The 19,762-nt window shown below is 41.5% G+C and overlaps 1 protein-coding gene across 11 annotated transcripts in view; it reads right to left on the reverse strand.

Annotated features, from left to right (window-relative positions):
* ADGRB1 (adhesion G protein-coupled receptor B1) overlaps positions 1–19,762 on the reverse strand; it is a 279,324-nt gene that overhangs the window by 16,499 nt on the left and 243,063 nt on the right. For 6 of the 11 annotated variants that reach the window (XM_075743190.1, XM_075743189.1, XM_075743187.1 and 3 more), the window contains 6 exons: positions 17,934–18,032; positions 9,949–10,120; positions 8,666–8,761; positions 5,784–5,838; positions 1,330–2,009; positions 31–66 (listed from right to left, as the gene is read on the reverse strand). In XM_075743190.1, the coding sequence (XP_075599305.1) occupies positions 31–66; positions 1,330–2,009; positions 5,784–5,838; positions 8,666–8,761; positions 9,949–10,120; positions 17,934–18,032 (1,138 nt within the window). The remainder of the gene's footprint in view (positions 1–30; positions 67–1,329; positions 2,010–5,783; positions 5,839–8,665; positions 8,762–9,948; positions 10,121–17,933; positions 18,033–19,762) is intronic. The other 5 variants (XM_075743197.1, XM_075743196.1, XM_075743192.1 and 2 more) reach the window with 3 other exon arrangements.

Raw genomic sequence — 19,762 nt, forward strand, 5'->3', positions numbered from 1 at the left:
AAAAGTACATTCAGAAAGGGATGTACTCACCTCAAAATCTAGCTCTGCATACCGGGATTTCCGCCTCTGGGTATTCAAAAGAAAAAGAGATGGGTGAAGGTTAGTAAATGGGTTGATGCTGTTGAGTATGCACAAACTCAACCACACAGTAGAAAAAACAGGGAGAGTCATTCTCCTTTTCCTTCTTCCCACACCTTTAACCTATTTCTCTGTCTCTTCATGATGGAAAGTGCCAGCCAGTTAGAGGGATCTCTACCAAAAGACACTGAGCCTTGAGGAGGGCTGAGCATGGGAGTGTGGTCAATTCAAGACTCTTCCCTAGTTGTGAGCTTGCAGGTGGTTTACAGAATGGAAAGCAGAGAGGCTCAGCCAACTCATCTATTGAAGCTTTTGAGCATCGGTCAGTCAAGACTGAAGTTTGGAAAGCAATGGCTGAGACCTGCTCTTGGACAACAGGTAAGAAAAGGTCCAGGTGCTGAGAAGTGACAGGACAAGGGGTAATGGGTTTAAGCTGAAGGAGGGTAGATTTAGATTAGATATTAGGAAGAAATTCTTCCCTGTGAGGGTGGTGAGGCACTGGAACAGGTTGCCCAGAGAAGTTGTGGATGCCCCCTCCCTGGAAGTGTTCAAGGCCAGGTTGGATGGGGCTTTGAGCAACCTGGTCTAGTGGAGGGTGTCCCTGTCCATGGCAGGGGGGTGGAACTAGATGATCTTTTAAGGTCCCTTCCAACCCAAACCCTTCTATGATTCTATGATTCTATAAGTGCAAAAAATAGAACAGACATCAGTGTAAGATCTATGGTCTAGGGAGAATTGTTAATATATGCGATGAGTTATGACAGGTCAGAAGGAGAGGGCTGCACTTACGCAAAACCTCTGACATCCCACTGATGCTAAGAGCATTGTGAGGCATGCCTTAGGGACATTCTACATCTGTGATTGCTAGGGTTTTCTCATCTGTATCATGACTGAAGTCATCAAAATGGGAAACAGAGGCAGAGAATCAAAGGAGAAAAGGTAATGCAAGCCATGTGCCTTGCATTAAAATGAAGTCTTTGACAAGTTAACACTTTGGACTTTGCATTGCCTGTAAGGCTAATGACAGTCCATCCAGCAATGGAGCACGTCCATGGAAGTCTTGAGGGATTTTAAGCATTAGATTATAAAATGGTATCCCATGTCAGCGATCCCTCATGATAATGTAACACTGGCAATGCTTGGTGGGCTGCATTTGGCATAAGGTGCTTCTCTTGAAACACCTAGTGTGGCCAACGTTGAGGGCAGGGCATCGTTCTCATCTGAGAACAAGACAGTAATTCACATGCTTACCTCCAAGGAGCTCATGGAGAGGGTGGAGACGGTCTCACTCTTGGACACCACACCCGAGTTCCCTGAGTCACCTGTGTCACACAGGCTGTTGGGAATCTGTGACTCGTTGGAGATATTTTGTGGAGCCAGCTGCTGCTGTTGTTGTATCATGGGGGAACCTTGCACCTCACTGCATGTCATGGTTACAGGCTCCCGTGGAGGACTCTTGACAACAAAGCCTGGGTCAGTAGCCATACTGAGGTGGATGAGCCGTGTCTGGGGCATCTGGTCAATATTGATGCTGTATTTGCTCTCGTCTTTGGGCGGTTTGGCCCGTAAAGTAGATGTGTTGGTAGGCAGAATAACGTAGCTGGTGTCCAGTGTTTGCTCTTGTGCCCGGGAAAGTTCTGAGTCCAACTTCTTGAAGATGTCCCCATCACAGATGTAGATGGACTTAGGCGGCTGGTTCTTGTCTTTCTTCAGAGTGAGAGTGTGATTGCTGAACTCATTCAGGTTGATGGCCCCCAGGTAGTGTGGTGAGCCCTGAAGATGCATCTTGGAGACATTGGCTGGAAGACTGTTAAAGTTTGATGACCCCTTCTGGTGATTGAGTTTCAATTTCTCTTCATCTGGCAGTGATGGACGCTTCAGTGTTCCTGTGATGGTTGAGGTCCTGCAGGTGGTGATGTCCTTATTCAGCACTAGGAAGACAGATAAGTATCCTTAGTACTTCACCTATGTTTTTGTTAACACATCAATACACTTACCACAGTCACGCCATGCTAGCATGTTCCCTTGGACCTCTCAGAAAGAGGCTATGGTGGCAGAACAGTGGTTTATACTGTTGTTGGTTTGTTGGGGTTTTTTTGGTTTTTGTTTTTTTTTTTTTTAAATCCAGGATGCTGAAGGCAAAACTAAAGCTAGGGAAGAAAAAAACTTTCTCATTTTGAGGGAGTGCTCTGTGATGGGAATTTTACAACACAAACATGGCCAAATCTCCCAACTAGGCCAACAAGTATTGTCATATTGATAACAATATCTTGAAAAACAAATACATGTGTACTTATTTAGTACATCTAGTATTTGTAAATACATGAGAGAGATATATATTACTAGCCCATGGAGTAGAATTCTTTAAAATAAAAGGTTGCTTTCATGTCAAAAATTATTTTGATTCAGAAAATAGTTAAAATGCAGCATTATCAATGATTTCAAATGTAAAGTCTTGTTTTGTTTTGTTTTGTTTTGTTTTAAACTTGCTGAACTGCCTCAGGTATCTTTTCCCTGGAATGGTTTCAGTGTCAATAATTTGGTATTGTGAAACACACCACATTTTGTTATGAATTTCTAACTGCTCTCCAAAAAGCTTACATTCTAGTAATCATGCCAAGCCTGTGTGAGAGCTAATTATTTAGTGTTTCTCGATTTCCCTTGAGGATAGAAAGGAGTGCCATGAATATTCCTTAATAGGAGTGGAAAACCTTAAACTGAGGACGAGGTGAACATGCCAATTAGGAGGTATATAAAGGACACACAGACACTCACTCCCACGCAACACTGCCCACAACAAGACATCTGCTTCTTTTCTAGGCGTAAGAATCTATTGCTCAGTTGAGTTCAGGCTGCAACAAAGACCTTAGGAAGATAATGACGTCAGCCTTGATGTCACCAGGTGATGGAAATCACAGGGGCAAAGTGGTGAGGGACTGAAGGCTACTTACCCAGTATTTCAGCACAGGAAAGGAGAAATAAATGCATGTTCCCCTTCACCCATCTCAGAAGGAAAAAAAAAAAAAAAGGTCCTTTTACCTATTTTTTTTCCAAATGGAATAGAAACAGGGATCTTTGGGGTAACCTGATACTATTCAGCTGCTCCACCTGGGACAGAGGCAGGACATGACAGAAGCATCCCATGGGACTGAGGACACACTAATTTTTCAACCAACTCATACTGGGAGCGACGGATGCTGAAAGAGCAAAGGTCCCCTCAAAGACTACAGAGCAGGCAAGGCAGGATGACAAGGAGACCAAGTAGAATAAAAGAACTTTTAAAAAGCTTTCAAAGATAAACAGACTGGGTGTAACTATGGCAGCTGTGGTCATCTTGACATTGCTAGAGGACATGCTAGGATAAATCAGAGCATTACAGCGTATTCATGACATATACTGTGGGAAGATGTAACTGAAGTCAAGCCCTTCACTTGGGAGTGTCAGTAAGGTTTCTTGATTCAGGCTCTTCTCCATGCTCATGTCAGCTGCAGAAAGTAGGTTTGGAGAGGTTTGCACTTGGCAATCTCCAAGCATGGAGCAGAGTGAGTGTTCAACATTGAGCTATGGACCCAATTCTACCAGTGAATTTAAGTGAGGGGGTTATGAGCAGTATCAGGCATATCTCCAATCCGTTATTACATGAGAACTGGTGCCTCCAGGAGAAATGATGGCCAGCAACCAATGGGCAATTATTATTTTTTATTATTCCATAAGTAGAATGCATACGATGATGCACCATATAGAATGGTCTCTAAAATGGGGACTATTATTAACTGCTTAGCTTGGTGTAGACTAACAGTACTTTATCAGAGGAGGAATACGTCTTCAGGCAGACATCTACAAACAAATTGTATAAGCAATGGAAGGGAAGCCTAGCCTGTCAGCAGCCTGCTGATCCAGGGTCCTCTGCCCTGAAGTCATGTGAAACCAGTCGGGTCCTTCCTTTCCTGTGGGAAGCTCGATTTGGGAGCAAGAAATTTGACAGCAGATTCAGAAAAGCTCCTTTATTGCAGGAGTTCAGGGTCTGCCTTGGTTTCCAGAATGAGCTGGGCTGCTGGCTGTGTAGCTGGCTGTGTGTGCCAACACCCAGCCTGGATGCATGTTCATTGAGCATGTCTTCAAGTCAGACCTGGTCTCACATGCACGTTTTTTGCACGTGATTTTTTGGAACTGAGGTCTTTGGTGTCAAAAAGGAAGAAAGGAGACAAATGAGAAGAGGGAGAGAGATAGAAATTAGATTAGAGAGTGTGAGACAGAGAAACAGAAAGAACAAAATGGACAGACCCTGAAAAGAGATAAATGGACAGAAAGAGACCATGAAATAAGATATCACAGGGATAAGTGAGATAAATATACTGTGAATCTGATAAGCATAGGGAGAGGGAGTGAGGCAGAGGGAAGGACAGGAAAAGATAAATAAGATATAGATAGATATTAGATAGATAAATGATAGTGACAATGATAGACAATACACAGAAACACAGTGACAGAGATAAATGATGACAGAGATAGAAATACATAAATAACAGGTACAGCACGACGGACAGCTGAGGACAGAGATAAATAAGTGATTGCAAGATAGAGAAAAAGAGATGAATTATAGATAAATACATTAGAAGCAGATAAATAAATGATAGATTAGATAAAGATAAATGAAAGGGACAGGTGCATAGAAAGAGAAAGAGAGGAGAAACAGAAGAAAGAAAAAAGGGAGAGAAAGGGAAGAAATGAAGAAGGGAGGGAGGGAGGGAGGGAAGGAAGGAAGGAAAGAAGGAGCGGAGGAAGGGTAATGAAGACAGAGAGAGACAGAAGCTTCCCCATGATGGTAACTGAAGACACAGTATGTACTGTCCTTGGCTAGGGGAGATCCTGGTTTGGACGATGTGAATTATTTTCAAGCGCCAAGCAAGCTGCTGGTTCTCTTGCTTGGGAGAGCGGAGAAGTCTGGGAGGGTAAATAAAAGCCTAAATATCTACAAAGGGTAAGAAAAAAACCCAAGCCAAATGGTCAGGCATGCCAGGACCAGGACAGCATGAAACCTGCAGAGACAAAGGAGAATCCAGACAGCACAGACACCCCCAAGGGAATGAGAGAAAAGGGAGTTACTGGGGAAAGGGACTGTCAACTCATGCAGATCTTCAGGGTCACAATGAACATGTGTGATTGAACACACAGCAGAAAGGTGCAGGCAAAGGAGGAGAGACCTGACCCACCTCCATACGTACAGGCAGCTTACAACTGCACTAGAAGTGTGCATGGAGACAGATGGAGTGGTGGGAAGGCTCTCCAGAGTCCAGACCTTCTCAAAGACACCTCTCCTGAGCACAGAGCTGTCTGAGGTTGGTATGACCCCCCTTGGGCAGGGGTTGCTAAAGCAAAGAAGGATCACAGTAAGAAGAGATGGATCCAATCTCTTCTTCCTTGATTCTCTTCTCTTCTCTGCCATCGTGTTACATGAGACATAGGTAAGAAATAATACCTCAGAGGCAAGGCTGAATCTTAGTTAAAAGGCCAAGAAAACTACAAGGAAATCAGATAAGCAAAGCACAGGGGAGAATTAGGGGTGTTGCTTTCTTTTGGCTGAGGTTAAGAGTAAGGGCAGCCCACGCAAGTACATGCAAGACACTAAGACACACACAAATAAAACAGAAAGGAAAAAAATGGCCTAGTTCAATCCCCAAACCAGGTCACTTGTTGATTCTCACCTGTGATGTGCTCACCTGATCTACAAGCCATATCCACGTCCTTCTCAAAATCGGTCTGAAAGACAGAGAACACAGAGGACGTGGTCAAAGGGAGGTGGTGGGGGGAAAGAAAGCCATTTGGAAAATGCAAAACCCCACTTTAGTTAGCGAGGCAGACACAACCATTGCCAGAAGAGTGGAGGAGAGATGTTTTACTTGGGCTTTGAAACATGGCAAACAGACCGCTTTTTTCCACCTGTGGCTTTTGAGCCTCAGGCAGTGATAAAACTGTAACATTGCTTTTCAGCTGGATTTATCTGGTCATCCATACACTAATTCCTGGGCTGCCAGATTAAAGTATCTCCCTGGAACACATTCATGCACATTACTAAAAAAGAAGAGACCGGTTCCTGACTTGATCTGCCTTGGATAAATTACCCCAAACTTAGTCTAAGTGGATTCCCCTCCACTTATTAAAGAGATCTGGGGATACTGTTGGGACACTTTATACCCAGTGGGCTTTCTTGTGATCTATCACCAAGTCACATGAAGTGGAAACAAGTCTCTGCTTCTGAAACTCCTGGCATATAAAATCAATGGTCCCTGCAGGCACAAAGGCTGAATAACTTTTTCAGGTGGTCTGTACAGCCAAATGAAACTCCTTTCTTCTCCCAATATGAGTGAGTTAATCCTTTTTCTAAAGCTTTTAGCAGATAACATTTCAAAGAACTGGATACACTGAGTCACAGCGGGCCATGAGTTTTCATGGACTAACGGAAAGGCCACAGACTACCAAAAGGTGGAAGAGTTCACTGATTATTTCTAGTGTCATTTCAGAAAGAAGGTACTTAGTATAATTGTATTAATGTGATTGAACGCATTCCAATTTAATACTAAGAAGAGTGTGTTTATCCCCCTGGGATAAATGCTTTAATATTAGCAGGTTGCGATCCAAGAGTTTTTGAAGAGCTGGTTGAGGAATTAACTCAACCATCTTGATGCTAATTTCTTAGTAAATTATTTGGGATATCAAATAAATCTGAAAAGAATCTAAGAGAAATAAGACTGAACTAACATTTAAATGGGCAAGTGGGATGACACAGAAAAATATAATCTCATTTTCATGATAGGAGTTCCAGAAAAATGTAACCGAACAGCCTGTACTAGTTCTACTGATAAATAAATAAAAGATAGGTTTATATTTAATACCAGTCAACACGATTTTGTGTAAAACAGTTCTACTCAGCTAAGCTTCTTTTCACTTGTTTGGCAGATTTGAAGATTATTGGAAAATGTGACGGCAAAAATGCCACCCTGCAAAGCTTTTGATTTCTTTGGTTATCTTACAACTCAGTCGCTGTAAAATAACATTGTACCCCTCTAAAAATATCAGTGAGGACTTTATCATTCACATCTAGATTCCAGAGCTTTTTGAGCCTGAATGTGAAAAAAAACGGATTGTAAACTCTCTACTTCTCAACACATCCGTCAACAGCAAAGAAGTAAATGCAATCTCATTGCTAAAAACTTGTAGCTGACAGAATTTTGCAAGGTGGTTGATAATGAATGAAAACAGGGAGTTATACACAGAGACAAAAATCTGAAACTTCAGAATAATGCACTTGGGATGGTGACAACAGAATAATAAATAGAGCATCCACATTTTTAAAGGATGGTGAGAGTCTGAAGGGCATGTGGAAAAGGGCTATATCATAGAATCATAGAATGGTTCCAACCCCCCTGCCATGGGCAGGGACACCCTCCACTAGACCAGGTTGCCCAAAGCCCCATCCAACCTGGCCTTGAAGATTTCAAGGGAGGGGGCATCCACAGCTTCTCTAGGCTATATAAATAATTTGAAGGGAAATATCTTGCAGAGAGACAATAAAAAAACTTCCTTACTGAAAGGAAGATTGAGACTGGATATGATGACGGTGTCTATTATTGAAGGAGCAAAAGCACCAGGCATGCAAAGGGCTTTCTAATTACACATGAATAGGCATAGCAAGAATCTAAGTCTGAAAATGAGAAGACTACGCATTTAAATTAGAAATGAGGCACCTGTTTTTAACAAACACCTATGAGGTGTGGTAGAATTGTGTATCTCTTGATGTCTTAATTTAAAGATTGTGCTGTTTGAAATCAGATCTTGTACCTAAGCACAAGCTACTTAGCTTAGCACAGGAGTGACTGGGAAAAAAACTCAAAACATTGGGATATGATATAGGTCTAATATTAACCAGACGGTTTTGGAACTTGTTAAAATCTTGTGATTGTCCTGATGTCCTTACCCCAAACACAGAAATCAAATGCTTCTTATATCATCTACATCATAACACTGAAGCAGATGCATGACGATTTCTCATAGCTTATTCTTCTACGGCCTTATCTAGACTGTTTGTAAAGGACTTACACAACAGGACCAAGGTTTACAGTGCTTAAACTATGTTCCCAATGAAGCAATGTGAACAAGCGTGCTTTTGAGAGAAACAAATCCCTTTGAGACAGCATCTTTATAATAATGACCCAACAGACTGTGATTAAAGCAGTATTAAACTCCTGTCTCTTAGCTTCAGCTAGGACAAGGCAGCATGATGATGGGGATGAAAATGTCTGGAAGACCTGGGAGGTATATTTTGGCTTTCTATTTTCTGGGAAAGAAAGGATCTCGATGTCTGCAAAACTTAATGTGTAAGTTTGAGCCCCTTAATATTAGAATGAAAAGAAACCGGATTTGTGTGAAAGAGCCTATACTAAGTGCTACATTTGTTCAAGTACAGGTTTAAAGGAAAAAAGAATGATGATTGCAAAATCTATGATGGACAGAGCCCTTTGTTTATCAGTTATGAGTTAAAAATACCCAAAGGTCCCTTAATAACAGACTAGGTGGTAGTTTTCCCTACCATTAACTGAGCGTGTCCGTTCTGAAATGACCCCCCTGAGTCTCCATTGCCCTCTTCCTGACGATCTACTACTCGGCACTTCACAGCATCCTGGACCTGCAGGAACAAATGGATTTGCAAAAGTCAGAGTCAGACAGGAACACCAAAACATATTAAATTCTGCTTGGGGAAAAAAAAAAAAAAAAGTCCTTGGTAGATCAAAAGAACATGGATCCAACTTCAGTAGCATTCAGGTATTAATTTGAAATGGTTTATATGTTACATATCTCACATACTAACAGAGCAACTCAAAGGTTTTACAGGTATCCTGGGTCACTGCGTTGGTCACTTCTAGTTGTTGATTTATATAGTCAAGAATAAAAATGTTTTCTACTTTGCACCTTGCAACACATTTACAATGGATGCTATTGCATAAATCATTATACTGGGGTCTACAAGGTCTGATTATGATCTTATATCAGCTGTAATATATATCTGATGCAAAACTCACTGAAATCAATGGAAAAAAATGCCAGTGACAGCAATGAGAGTTAAATGCAGGCCCATATTCATAATGCAATTAGTTGAAGGAGTCTCAGCCAAGCCAGTGGTGTAATTCCATTGATTTCATTGGCCTGCCATAAGAAATTAATCTGTTTTACTTAATTTAAAGGAGCTGTAAGAAGATAAAATGAATATTGAAAAAAAACACCCCTTCCTGTCTCTGTTATTAATAGTCTATCTGCTCAGTAGGATGAAAAGAATAAAAGAAACATAAAAGATTCGTTCTTTTCTTCCCTGATATAATTTACCATTTTAAATCTCCACAGGGAGGCTGGAGAGAATTTACTAAATTTCCTTGCTTGATTATTGCTAGCTTTATTTTCTAGCTCAAATATCTAGGCACTAATGCCAACATATAATCATTCTGTAAACCTGGGTGCCAGTTGCCCCTCTTGAAATTAAACAAACCAATTGTTTTTCTTAATATTCCATTTTTGAGGTGGGGTGTAAACGTTCTGGAAATATTAATTTTAGTGTTAAACAAGCAAAACCTGACATGTCAGCTAATCTAAGATTGTCCCCCACATTCCGCTCTGCAGTACATTCAGCATGACAACCACCGATTCATCCCTCCTTCCCTCTGACCGATGATAATGTCATGGTCATTTTTGTAGTCACTGTCTACACAAAGGAAAAAGTTCATAGGATTAGAAAAGCTACCAGTCTGACTGGACGTTCTTCAGATGTTTTCTATGTGAATTATGTTGGTTATATAAAAGAGAACGACTCATTCATCTCACCTCCCGCCTTAGGATGCAATGGACCATAACGATGACAAAGCCCTCCAATGAGTCAAAGACAGCAAAAAGGATCTGGAAGAGTGCTGACCGCCGATCTGTGATTGCCAGAACTGCAGACATCCAAGTGAGAGCCAGGAGAGGTAGGACCACACAGGAGCTCCAAAGGGATGCCCTGTCAAGGGAGAGGAAAAGAGAATTCAGCTCCACTTCAGCCTCACCAGATTCCACGTGGGATGCTAATTCAGCCTCCTGATCCCACGGGGCTTCAGAAGACTTCTTCAGCAAACGTATACTTGCGCTAGACGTCTTCTGAGCCCCTGTCACAGGGATGCAGGAAGATGCTTTGCACACTCACGCTACCAAAACAGGTGACACACGTTTCTATGGGAGGGACTACTTTTCAATGGTGCAGTCATGCATAAAACTTGAGGTGGGGAGGAAGGATGCAGATACCTCACTCCCCCTTTCACACCCTTCCCACTCTATGTCACTAGTCCACAACAATGGCATTTCCCAAGGAGGGGAGACAAAATACGATCACTATAGGTCGCCAAAGGGAAGGGGAACGTTGCAGCAGAGACTGGTTTGTCACGATGGCTGTCGGTACTTGGGATACAGACACTTGGACTTCCACAGCACATGGAAGACACCAACACTGGGGACATGTGCCACTGTTTCAAGTGACTAAAACGGACAAGCATAGAGCTGATGTGGAGACTGATATTTTGCTGTTGCTCCCTTACTCTACAGCTGATGGTCCCTACAACACTACATCAATGACCGTCAGGAGAACTGATACCTGACCCAATTTTTCTGTGAACAGAAAATTTTCTGCTTTTTTGTGTGATCTCCCCAGCTGAACGCTTTGGAAAAAAAAATACAGTTGTTTCTATATTTATCAATTATTGTAAATAAGTTTATTCTTGGGTGGACATTCTAGGTTAAAATAACTTAAGATTCAAGCCACTTCTTAATCCACAAGACAGAAAACTGGACAAAACAGTTTTCTGTAATGCAAGTACTGCCCCATGAACCTCCACTTTATCTATGAATGATGATTCTAGAAATGGGAAAGCAGCTCTGTTCCTATGGACTATTTAGTCATTCAGCTCTTTGACCGAAAAGGGTCCCAAGCAATTTTAACAGCTTACTAGGGAGATTTTAAGCTGTCAGTCATCCTATATATTTGGCAGCACTGCTGCACCAAGAGTACCAGAAGAATTTCTCTGTGGGCTTTTATCTAACAAATAAGAGTAGACCTAGGCACAGGCTGAATAACAAGTTGAGCTTCAAGATTTTTCTCCGTAGAAAACTTCTATCTATATACTAACAAACAAATACAGGCAACACAATAAATTACAGGACAGGTATCATGACACACGTTTTACAGTACTTACATGGGACTTGCTTACCATTTTCTGATATATGATCAAGTTTTTAATAATGTTTACTTGCTGGTTATCCAGGTACCGCTCTCACAGACCTCAGTGAGAGTTTTACCTGAACAAAGCTGGAGCTTGGACACAGGTATGGACATCAGGATGTAACGCCTTGGCTTCAGTTAAGAGTTTTTCAAGGATTGTTACATCAGTTCTGCTGTAATGACCACATACTGAAGTGACAGGTTATTTTTTGTAGTCATAATGATATTCTGATTGCAAATATTTTTACAACCTGTCCAGACTCAGATGTGTTCCTTAGTGGTATTATTAAGCAATATAATTTATGCAAGGGAGCAGGTAAATGGAATATACTTTTTTTTTTTTTTCCTTCAATTAAAACAAGCATTATGAGACTTCCATGTAAGGTAAGGGCCATGACATAATCTGATACCTTGTAATTTTATACAGAATCACAAACTGAATGTTCTTTAATGTCCAATAGGAACTATAATTTCAAAGTATTATTAAAAAAATAAAAAAGCAGCAGCCAGACAGCCCTCAAACAACTCCTAAACAGAAGTTTTTATTCCACTTCTCCCTCAGTCCTCTGAAATCTGCCTCATTATACTGAAATCTCTCTTTGCTATCATTTGCAGTGGTGCATTAATAAAACTGGCTAAGCAGTAAGTGTAGCAAAAAAAATCAGAGAGGCAGAAAAAAACAAATGGAAAGATAAAGCTTGCTCCATAACATGCCACTCTAGATGTGTCTTCCATGCAAGTATCAGCAAACACAACATGCCTGATGTATGGCTTGGTAGATGAAGTCATTCCAGTAGCAACTTGCAATTGTGATTGCTGGAAACCAGCAAAGTCAATACAGGCTGCTGGAAAAGGTCTGTACCAGACAACTTGGCTTCCTGGAATTATCTGGTCTCCCATCATACTCTTAATACACACATATGTGTACGTTACTACCATCAACGTGCAAACAAGAAACCTGGCAACCACATCTGAGAATAGATCTGACCTGTAAATAAGGGTCTGAACCAGCCATCTAGATTTGGATGGGTTTTCCATTCTTGAAAAAAACTACAACATCAGATTGACAATGATTTGGATCTGATTCAAGATTTACATGTGGATTTGGGGTTGTCAGGGATGGTGCTGAGGAGGTAAATTATGTTTCTCTTTAGCAAATGGTTAGATTTCAATCCACTGGCTTGAAAACCTGCTTAAAAAAAATATGCAGGCACCAGATGCAATGATCCATAATGACAGTGAGCTTCCTTCAGAGCTCCTGCTATCTTCACGCTGGACTCAGCGAGTCCTTCCCAGCCCCTTGCTCTGTGTGTCTCCATATGGAGAAACTATTCAACTTTTTTCTGAGACATCCTGATGGACTTCACTATTGCTCCCAACATAGGCAGCTTTAAATCATCACTTAAATCTCTGCCATTCCAACTCAGATGATGAAAACAGTATTACGCCACATATTCAGCTGGGGTAAATCAGGATTTTCCTGAGTTGTGCAGAGTTATACCAGATGGCCTTTCTGCTCTCTTTGTGATTCACCTTGCAGATGCCTTCTCAACAATATTCATCCCTTACAAACATTATGGAAATGTTGCTTGACACTTAATGCACAATCTTTATTCTCAGGCAGCAGATAGCAACAGGTCATAGGAATATAACTTATTCTAATTTCACTTTCAGAGCTCTGCTTAGCTTTTGAAATATTAAATTCAAAAAAAGTTCCATTAAAAAAAAAAATCATATAAAGACTGAAACTTTAGAAGAAAACTCAGGGGAAGATAAGTGGGTTTCCTGTGACATTGCCCTTAATTCTACTTGCTGTGAGCTGAATTCATAGCAGAATTCATACTTCTGCCACCCTTCCATCTGTCCCTTTTTTAGGAGGTACTGTGCATCCTTAAAAGATTTCAGAATAACTTAACTGACCTAAGAAACTTCACGCTAAGTTGCCACGTGATGTGAAACGAAATGATGATTTGTTATATAATGACATTGTGATTACCTAATGACTCTTCATTATGGATTATCTACGATCAATGAATCCAGGATTTTTATGGCTTGAGACAAAGGAATTAGCTGGCAGATCCTCTTATTTGTCCCATATATGACAGCACTCATGATGAGTGACAGCAATATCAAGGGAAGATCATTACATTGCATTGTGGAAGCATGAGGTTGGTTTATTGTGTGATGACCATGACATGACAATGTTACTCAGCAGTACAGTTGTAGTGTCACATTGTTCCTCCCTACCGCACCATGCTACTGCTGCATTGCAGAGGAAAGGCGTTACTTTGGGATATGGCAATGTCACAGCACAGTGCAAACAAATATAATTACAATGATGTGTGACAACATGGCCACACGATAACGTTGTCCACAACTTAGTAAAGATTTAGCCTTATGAAAGCACATAGCAGAGCCAGCTCTGGCAACAAGCAGATGATGGCCTTCGGTCAAAATGTCAAAAACTAGCTGTGGTTTTGTTCTTTAGCTAGCTGGCAGCCTTGAGAGTCTTCATCTTTGCAAAAGAAGCAGGATAAACTGATGGCACTTAGAGGACAGCAATGAAAAGAGAAAGAAAATGGTTTTGGAAACAAAGATCTACATGAAGCAAGATTAAGAGGTCTGCACCCTGACAAAAGGCAAGTGCAAGGGGACACACAGTACATGCCAACAAAGATGTAAAGGGCCATTATAAAGAGGTAAGTGATCAATTCTCCTCATTACTCAACACTGACAGGGCAGCCAGTACTATAAGCTAAAGAAGCAGCAGAAGGAAAAATATAATTTAGAAAGCAGCTCCTGGAGATGAGCTCTGGAGAGGGAAATGGTAGGTGGACTCAACACATCAGACAACGGATGGCTCCTTGCATGCTGCACAGAGTGGCACATGTTGCTCCACTATTCTGATGAGCGTCCTATTCCTGCACCACAGCAGTTCTGCTACAGGAAACCCACAGCACAAGGATTAACTTTATTCATTCTCTTGTGCTTTATCCCTCCTCTAACTTGTATTCCTCCTAAAAGCAAGAGTGTTGCCCCAATTTTAGGGACAGTTTCAGAGAAACTCCCTTTAACGTAATGCCCACGTAAACAAGATATGAAATCTGTAACTAGAAAAGAGGGGGCAGTGTGCATGCTCTTCTCATGCACAGGCAACACAGAAACACAAGATATTACTTCTATTTTCTCCAAAAGATGATTCTTCTCTCAGTTGCTGCAATCTGAACCATACAAGTAGGGGAACGGGAAATCAAACGCCTCCTAATGAGACAGGCAGGTAATGAAGTATCTACGGGCAGACTGCTTGACCCCTAATAAGGGAAGTTGTTCTTTCACAATCCGAGCAAGGACCTGCAGGGCTCAAGTATTATCCCCAAGTAAGGACACAATTTCAAATTCCTTGAACTATGAGAACAACACTCTCCTGAGGAACAGTCTCGTTCATAAAACCAGCCATGCATGGAAATACCGATTCACATTAGTGCTGGAATTACAATACAGGCAGAAAATTTGACATCTAAGACTTCCTGAAATGTCTTTGAGTCCAGAAAAAGAGCAAATCCCTTAGATGGGAGATTTGATACATGAGCTTCTGATGATGTAAGAGGGATGATGCATGAGAAGGGTTGTGAGGACTCCTTGACATTGACTCTTGGATGGGTTGCCTGCAAGAAGAATACACTGCGCTAGGGCCTTAGTCTTGGGCCAGTTTCTTCCCTATGGTCAGAACTTGAGAGTCCATATTTGCAATGCACTGCCTGGTAGGAATTCCTTCCTTCCTTCCTTCCTTCCTTCCTTCCTTCCTTCCTTCCTTCCTTCCTTCCTTCCTTCCTTCCTTCCTTCCTTCCTTCCAATAGCAGTCCCTGGTATCTGCAGTAGATCTCCTCATTCAAAGCAAGTACAAAGAAAAGGCATGCCCCGAGTTATTTTTTCCCTATCTCATATAATAAAATTTCTCAGGTAGCAAAGACAAATTAATTATAAGGCAGTATTTCACAGGCTGAGGCTACCCTACAGGCAGCAATAAAAGGAAGGAAATGTGGGAATAGAGGTCTTCCAATGGCAAAATATGCCCGGCTTCTTCTCGAGAACAACCTAAAGGGAAGGGTTTTTTTAACCCACACTTGTCAAGTCTAGCTAACCCTTAACAGGTCATAGACATTCAAAGATTTCCATTTTATCACTGCTGAAGTCAAGAAATTGCACAATTTCCGGTGCATATTTTTTCAGTTCTATCATGATTACTACCTGCTCTCCCATCAGTGGTTCACCACGTTTTCCCTCAGTTACACATCCCCTTCTCTGACCCCTTCTCTCTTAGGCACAGATACTACCACAGAGAGTTGTTCAAAACTTGTATTATTTCCAAAAGCCAAGAAAAAAGGACAAAAGGTTCTATCCTTTCACGCCATGGTATTCCAGAAACCAGCCTCTGAAACCTATGGGAGGTAAGCTGGAGAAGGCATGAGCAACCCCAGCAGGAACAAGGCAGGAACGTCCTTGACGTGCTCTCTACCAAACAATTATGGCTAATTTCAGGTCAGACAGGAGCCAGGAATTGTCATGGCATCTGATTTACATTACAAGCCTTCAAACTGAATGGCAAAGCTGGTCCAAGGTCTGGGATGAAGGCCAGCGGAATGGTGGCATTGGCATGAAGCATAATCAGGGCTTTGCCTTATTGACAACCCCATTTACAATAGATTTGGAGGAAGAAAAACAGAAGCAGTTCAGCTGCAGAATGAAGTGGACGACAAGGGTAGATGAGGGCTGCGTGAACTAATTCATGTATTACTCAGTTGTCCCTTTGCAAGGACGAGAGTATAGGACACTTCAGGACAAACAACAAAACCAACACTGGAATTAACCATCTAAGGTATTCTATCTGCTGGGAAACAAAAGACTTATCCTCTTACAAGAGCCCTCCGATTTCTATCAAACAATTTAAATTAGAAAAGCAGGATAAGAAGGAGATCTGGATTTCATATCCCCCCTTTTTTTTTTTTTTCTGATTTGAAGATGAATCAGAAAATGTGATTTATGATAGACCAATGTCAGACAATTTAGGAGAAGGATTTGAGATTGTTTTACTGTTTAAATGAATTTACTATGAACTGAAAGTGTCTCCTATTTGACAGTCTAATTTATTAATAGTAAAGCTTCTGCTGGTTTAGCATTCCTCTGCAGTCGCAGGAAACTGAAATACAGTGACCTGCTAATTCCAGACTTGTGGTACGCATGTCTGGACCAATGCCATATCAACATCTCAGCAGTGGACGCACTGTTGCAAAAGGTATGTAAACGACTTCAGCAGTCAAAAATAAATGAGATTTTGGGTAGTTTTTGTATCTCATAAAACCTGCTAGCTCTTAATAGCGGTGATTGCATATTCTCTTCTTCTAACGACAATTGGGGTTTTTTCCAGAAATGTACTTTTTTCCCTAAAATCTTTAGGATTTTATATAAATGGCTCAGTTTTCAGAAAAAAATATTTCTACATTTTCTTCATATTATATTTCTACATTTTGAAATTTGGCACTCAACTGCCTATTTTTTTTAGATTAAAGATAAGAGTTTTGAAATTGCAAATGTCTAGATCTGAGACTGTTTCTTTCACACATTTTACACGTGTTACTTTAGACATCAAAACCAAAATATAGCATCACTTGGAAATGATGGAGATGATAACAAAATTTCAAAAAGGGAAGGAAGACAGACAAACCTTCCCTCATCGCTCTCCTCCCTACCTTAACCTTTGGGAAAAAAAGCCAAATATATAAATAGGAACAATTTCTCCAGCAGAACAAAGCTCTGGCATTTTCATATTTTTTATATTTATTTTTTCTTTACTAACTCCAGCGGCATCTAAGAGATTTAACAGCATTTGACTTTTGTAACTCAGAGCTATGAAGCACTTTAAGATTTTGAGAACTAATTCCAAGTGCTTTTAGGGGTCCAAAAAGAGGCAGTCAACACTTATCAAATCAGAACTGCAGCCCCACGAGGTATTAAACTTAATTCTAACCTTTTATAAGAGAAAAAAACCACTTGGAGGTGATTCACCAACTCACTTAAATCACACTCAATGCTCTGCAGCCTCTGGAGTAAAAAATCCTCAAGCACATGCTTAAGTGTTTGGCCCCCATCCACCATCAAATTTAACGGGAAGGACATCTTTAAGTCTGTAACTCCAAGGACTAAATTAAATGGGGGCATTAAACATATACCCAGCTTCAAACAAATGAAGAGTCCCTTTGTCTTCCATGGGCTGCTCACATGCTCAAATCTAGGCATGTCATAAAGTGCTTTTTTGGGATCTAGCCCATCAGCTTTTGCTCCAGGGATGTTGCGGGAGCCCTACACTACTTATGGCCCACAGAATGAGGTCAGGGAGAGTTGGGGATGTGGGGAGGTGGGCAGGGAAATGGGGAGAGAAAACAAACAAGGGCTGGTGAGTGCAGGGAAATGAAAGAGGGAAATAAAATAAATTATAAAAAAAAAAAAAAAAAAGAAAGTGGAAAGAAAGAAAGAAAGAAAAGAAGTTGAAATTAGAGGAACTAACATGGCGTTACTGGTGGCTGTGGCCGAAACTTCAGCAGAAGAAACTACTCCACACTTGGAACATTTGAGCGTCATGCCGTAAAGGGGCACTGCCATCTGACTGCAATTAAAACCAAAAGACTGAAACAAAACAAAACACTTTGCTTATGAACACAAACGTAGAAAGGAAAGGGAAAGAGAAGCCAAAAGAAAGAAAGAACGAAAGAAAGGAAGGAAGGAGAAAGGGAACCAACCAACCATACCCAGTTTGAAAAGAGAAATGGAAGACAGGCAGGAATAAAACTCTCTCATCTGTACCACTCCAGATGCGGGAATTGGGAAAAATGTACAATTCAGAGACGTGTTGGTGCCGCTGGAGAGGGTGGAACTGTGTTGGTGAATGTTTTGCCAGATTCAGGGTGTCTCTCTCTGGCACCCACGGAAGAGAAACCAGTACTGCTCTCCCACTCTCCACCTCCTTCTTTTGGTTAGTTTTTGAGAAATTGCTGTTTTCCCTCCTGGCCTTTTTGCTCCAAAACAAAAAAGGTGGCAGGGTTGTACAGTAGAAGGCAAGAAGTAGGGCTGTGGGGACTGTGTCTGCTTATCTTCTTTCCTACAGCAATGCAAGACATACATCATATATTTTCTCCACTGGCCCTTTTGTGCTAATCCTCGCCTTGGTGGGGATACCCACGTGGCAGCTGACAATACCAGGAGATAGGCCACTCTTTGGTTGCTTAATCTATGATGAAGGACATGCAAATGGGACTCTTTATGTCCTGAAAGTCAAGCATGAGCTTGGGTGTTTTGTAAAACCATCAACCTGCCCTGAAGGGAGCCGGACTGGCTGACTACTTTTGAGACATTTCTCCTCTCAGATCTTGTTTTGGAGCTGAAAACATCTTTGGGATGAACCCTGAGACTTATTCACATCAGTTGCTCCCACTTTTTCTGGATGGGATCAACCACAGAACCAGGCCATTGTGGGCTGGTGGTATAAGGGACCGCAGGGATCTGCTGAAGGGCATGTCCTCATGATTTTTTGAAGCTAATATGTGTTAACCCACCTAGCTGACCAGCCAGCTCTTACTCAGGAGCCCAGAAGCCACATTAGCTTGGCGTTGGCCCTGTTTCTTCCAAAAATATACTACTTTGTGTGCACTCTCTGATTTGCACAGATAGACATCCACATCAGATCTGGCTTAGAAAATGGGCAGAAGTCTGCAAAACATCCTACAGACCTGCGTGCAGTGCCTCACATCAGAGAAGGCATGAACGTCACTGCCAAAGGACGTCATTCTTGGGTGATGGCAGTGGTGCTGGTGAGGGGTGATGTTTGAAGGTACCAGACGTCGGGGGGTTTACAGCCCTACCCTGCCTGGGAGAGAGATTAGGAAACTTGACAGATCATTTCTTAACTTTTATGGCTTTGTGTTCAGTCTCACTGCAAAAAGGACATCCCCATGAACACCAACACAGCATTACCAGTGGTCCTAGTGGCCCACTTTCAAGTGGCTATTGATTGGTCTTTTAATTAGTTACAGTGACATAAGCCATTACACCCTTCCAGAATAATGGCTAAAGTATCCCACAGAAACTTTCAGCCTTCAGACACAGAGAAAATTAGCTGCTGTGTCAATAGATACATATCTTCCAGGAAGGATGGTGTAAATCCAGTGAGGACAATGGCTGAACCAAAGATAAAGTGGGTCTTGAGAGGCATTAAGTGCATGACCCTTAAAAAAAGACAGCTTATCCCCAGATCTATAAGCCACAAAGAACAGATAAGCAGAGACAGAGAGAGGCAGAGACAGGCAGCAAAAAGAAAGTAGATTGAATTTGAGGAATTTG

The sequence above is a fragment of the Balearica regulorum genome, chromosome 2 (assembly GCF_011004875.1).
Source record: "Balearica regulorum gibbericeps isolate bBalReg1 chromosome 2, bBalReg1.pri, whole genome shotgun sequence".
NCBI classification, from domain to species: Eukaryota; Metazoa; Chordata; class Aves; order Gruiformes; family Gruidae; genus Balearica; species Balearica regulorum.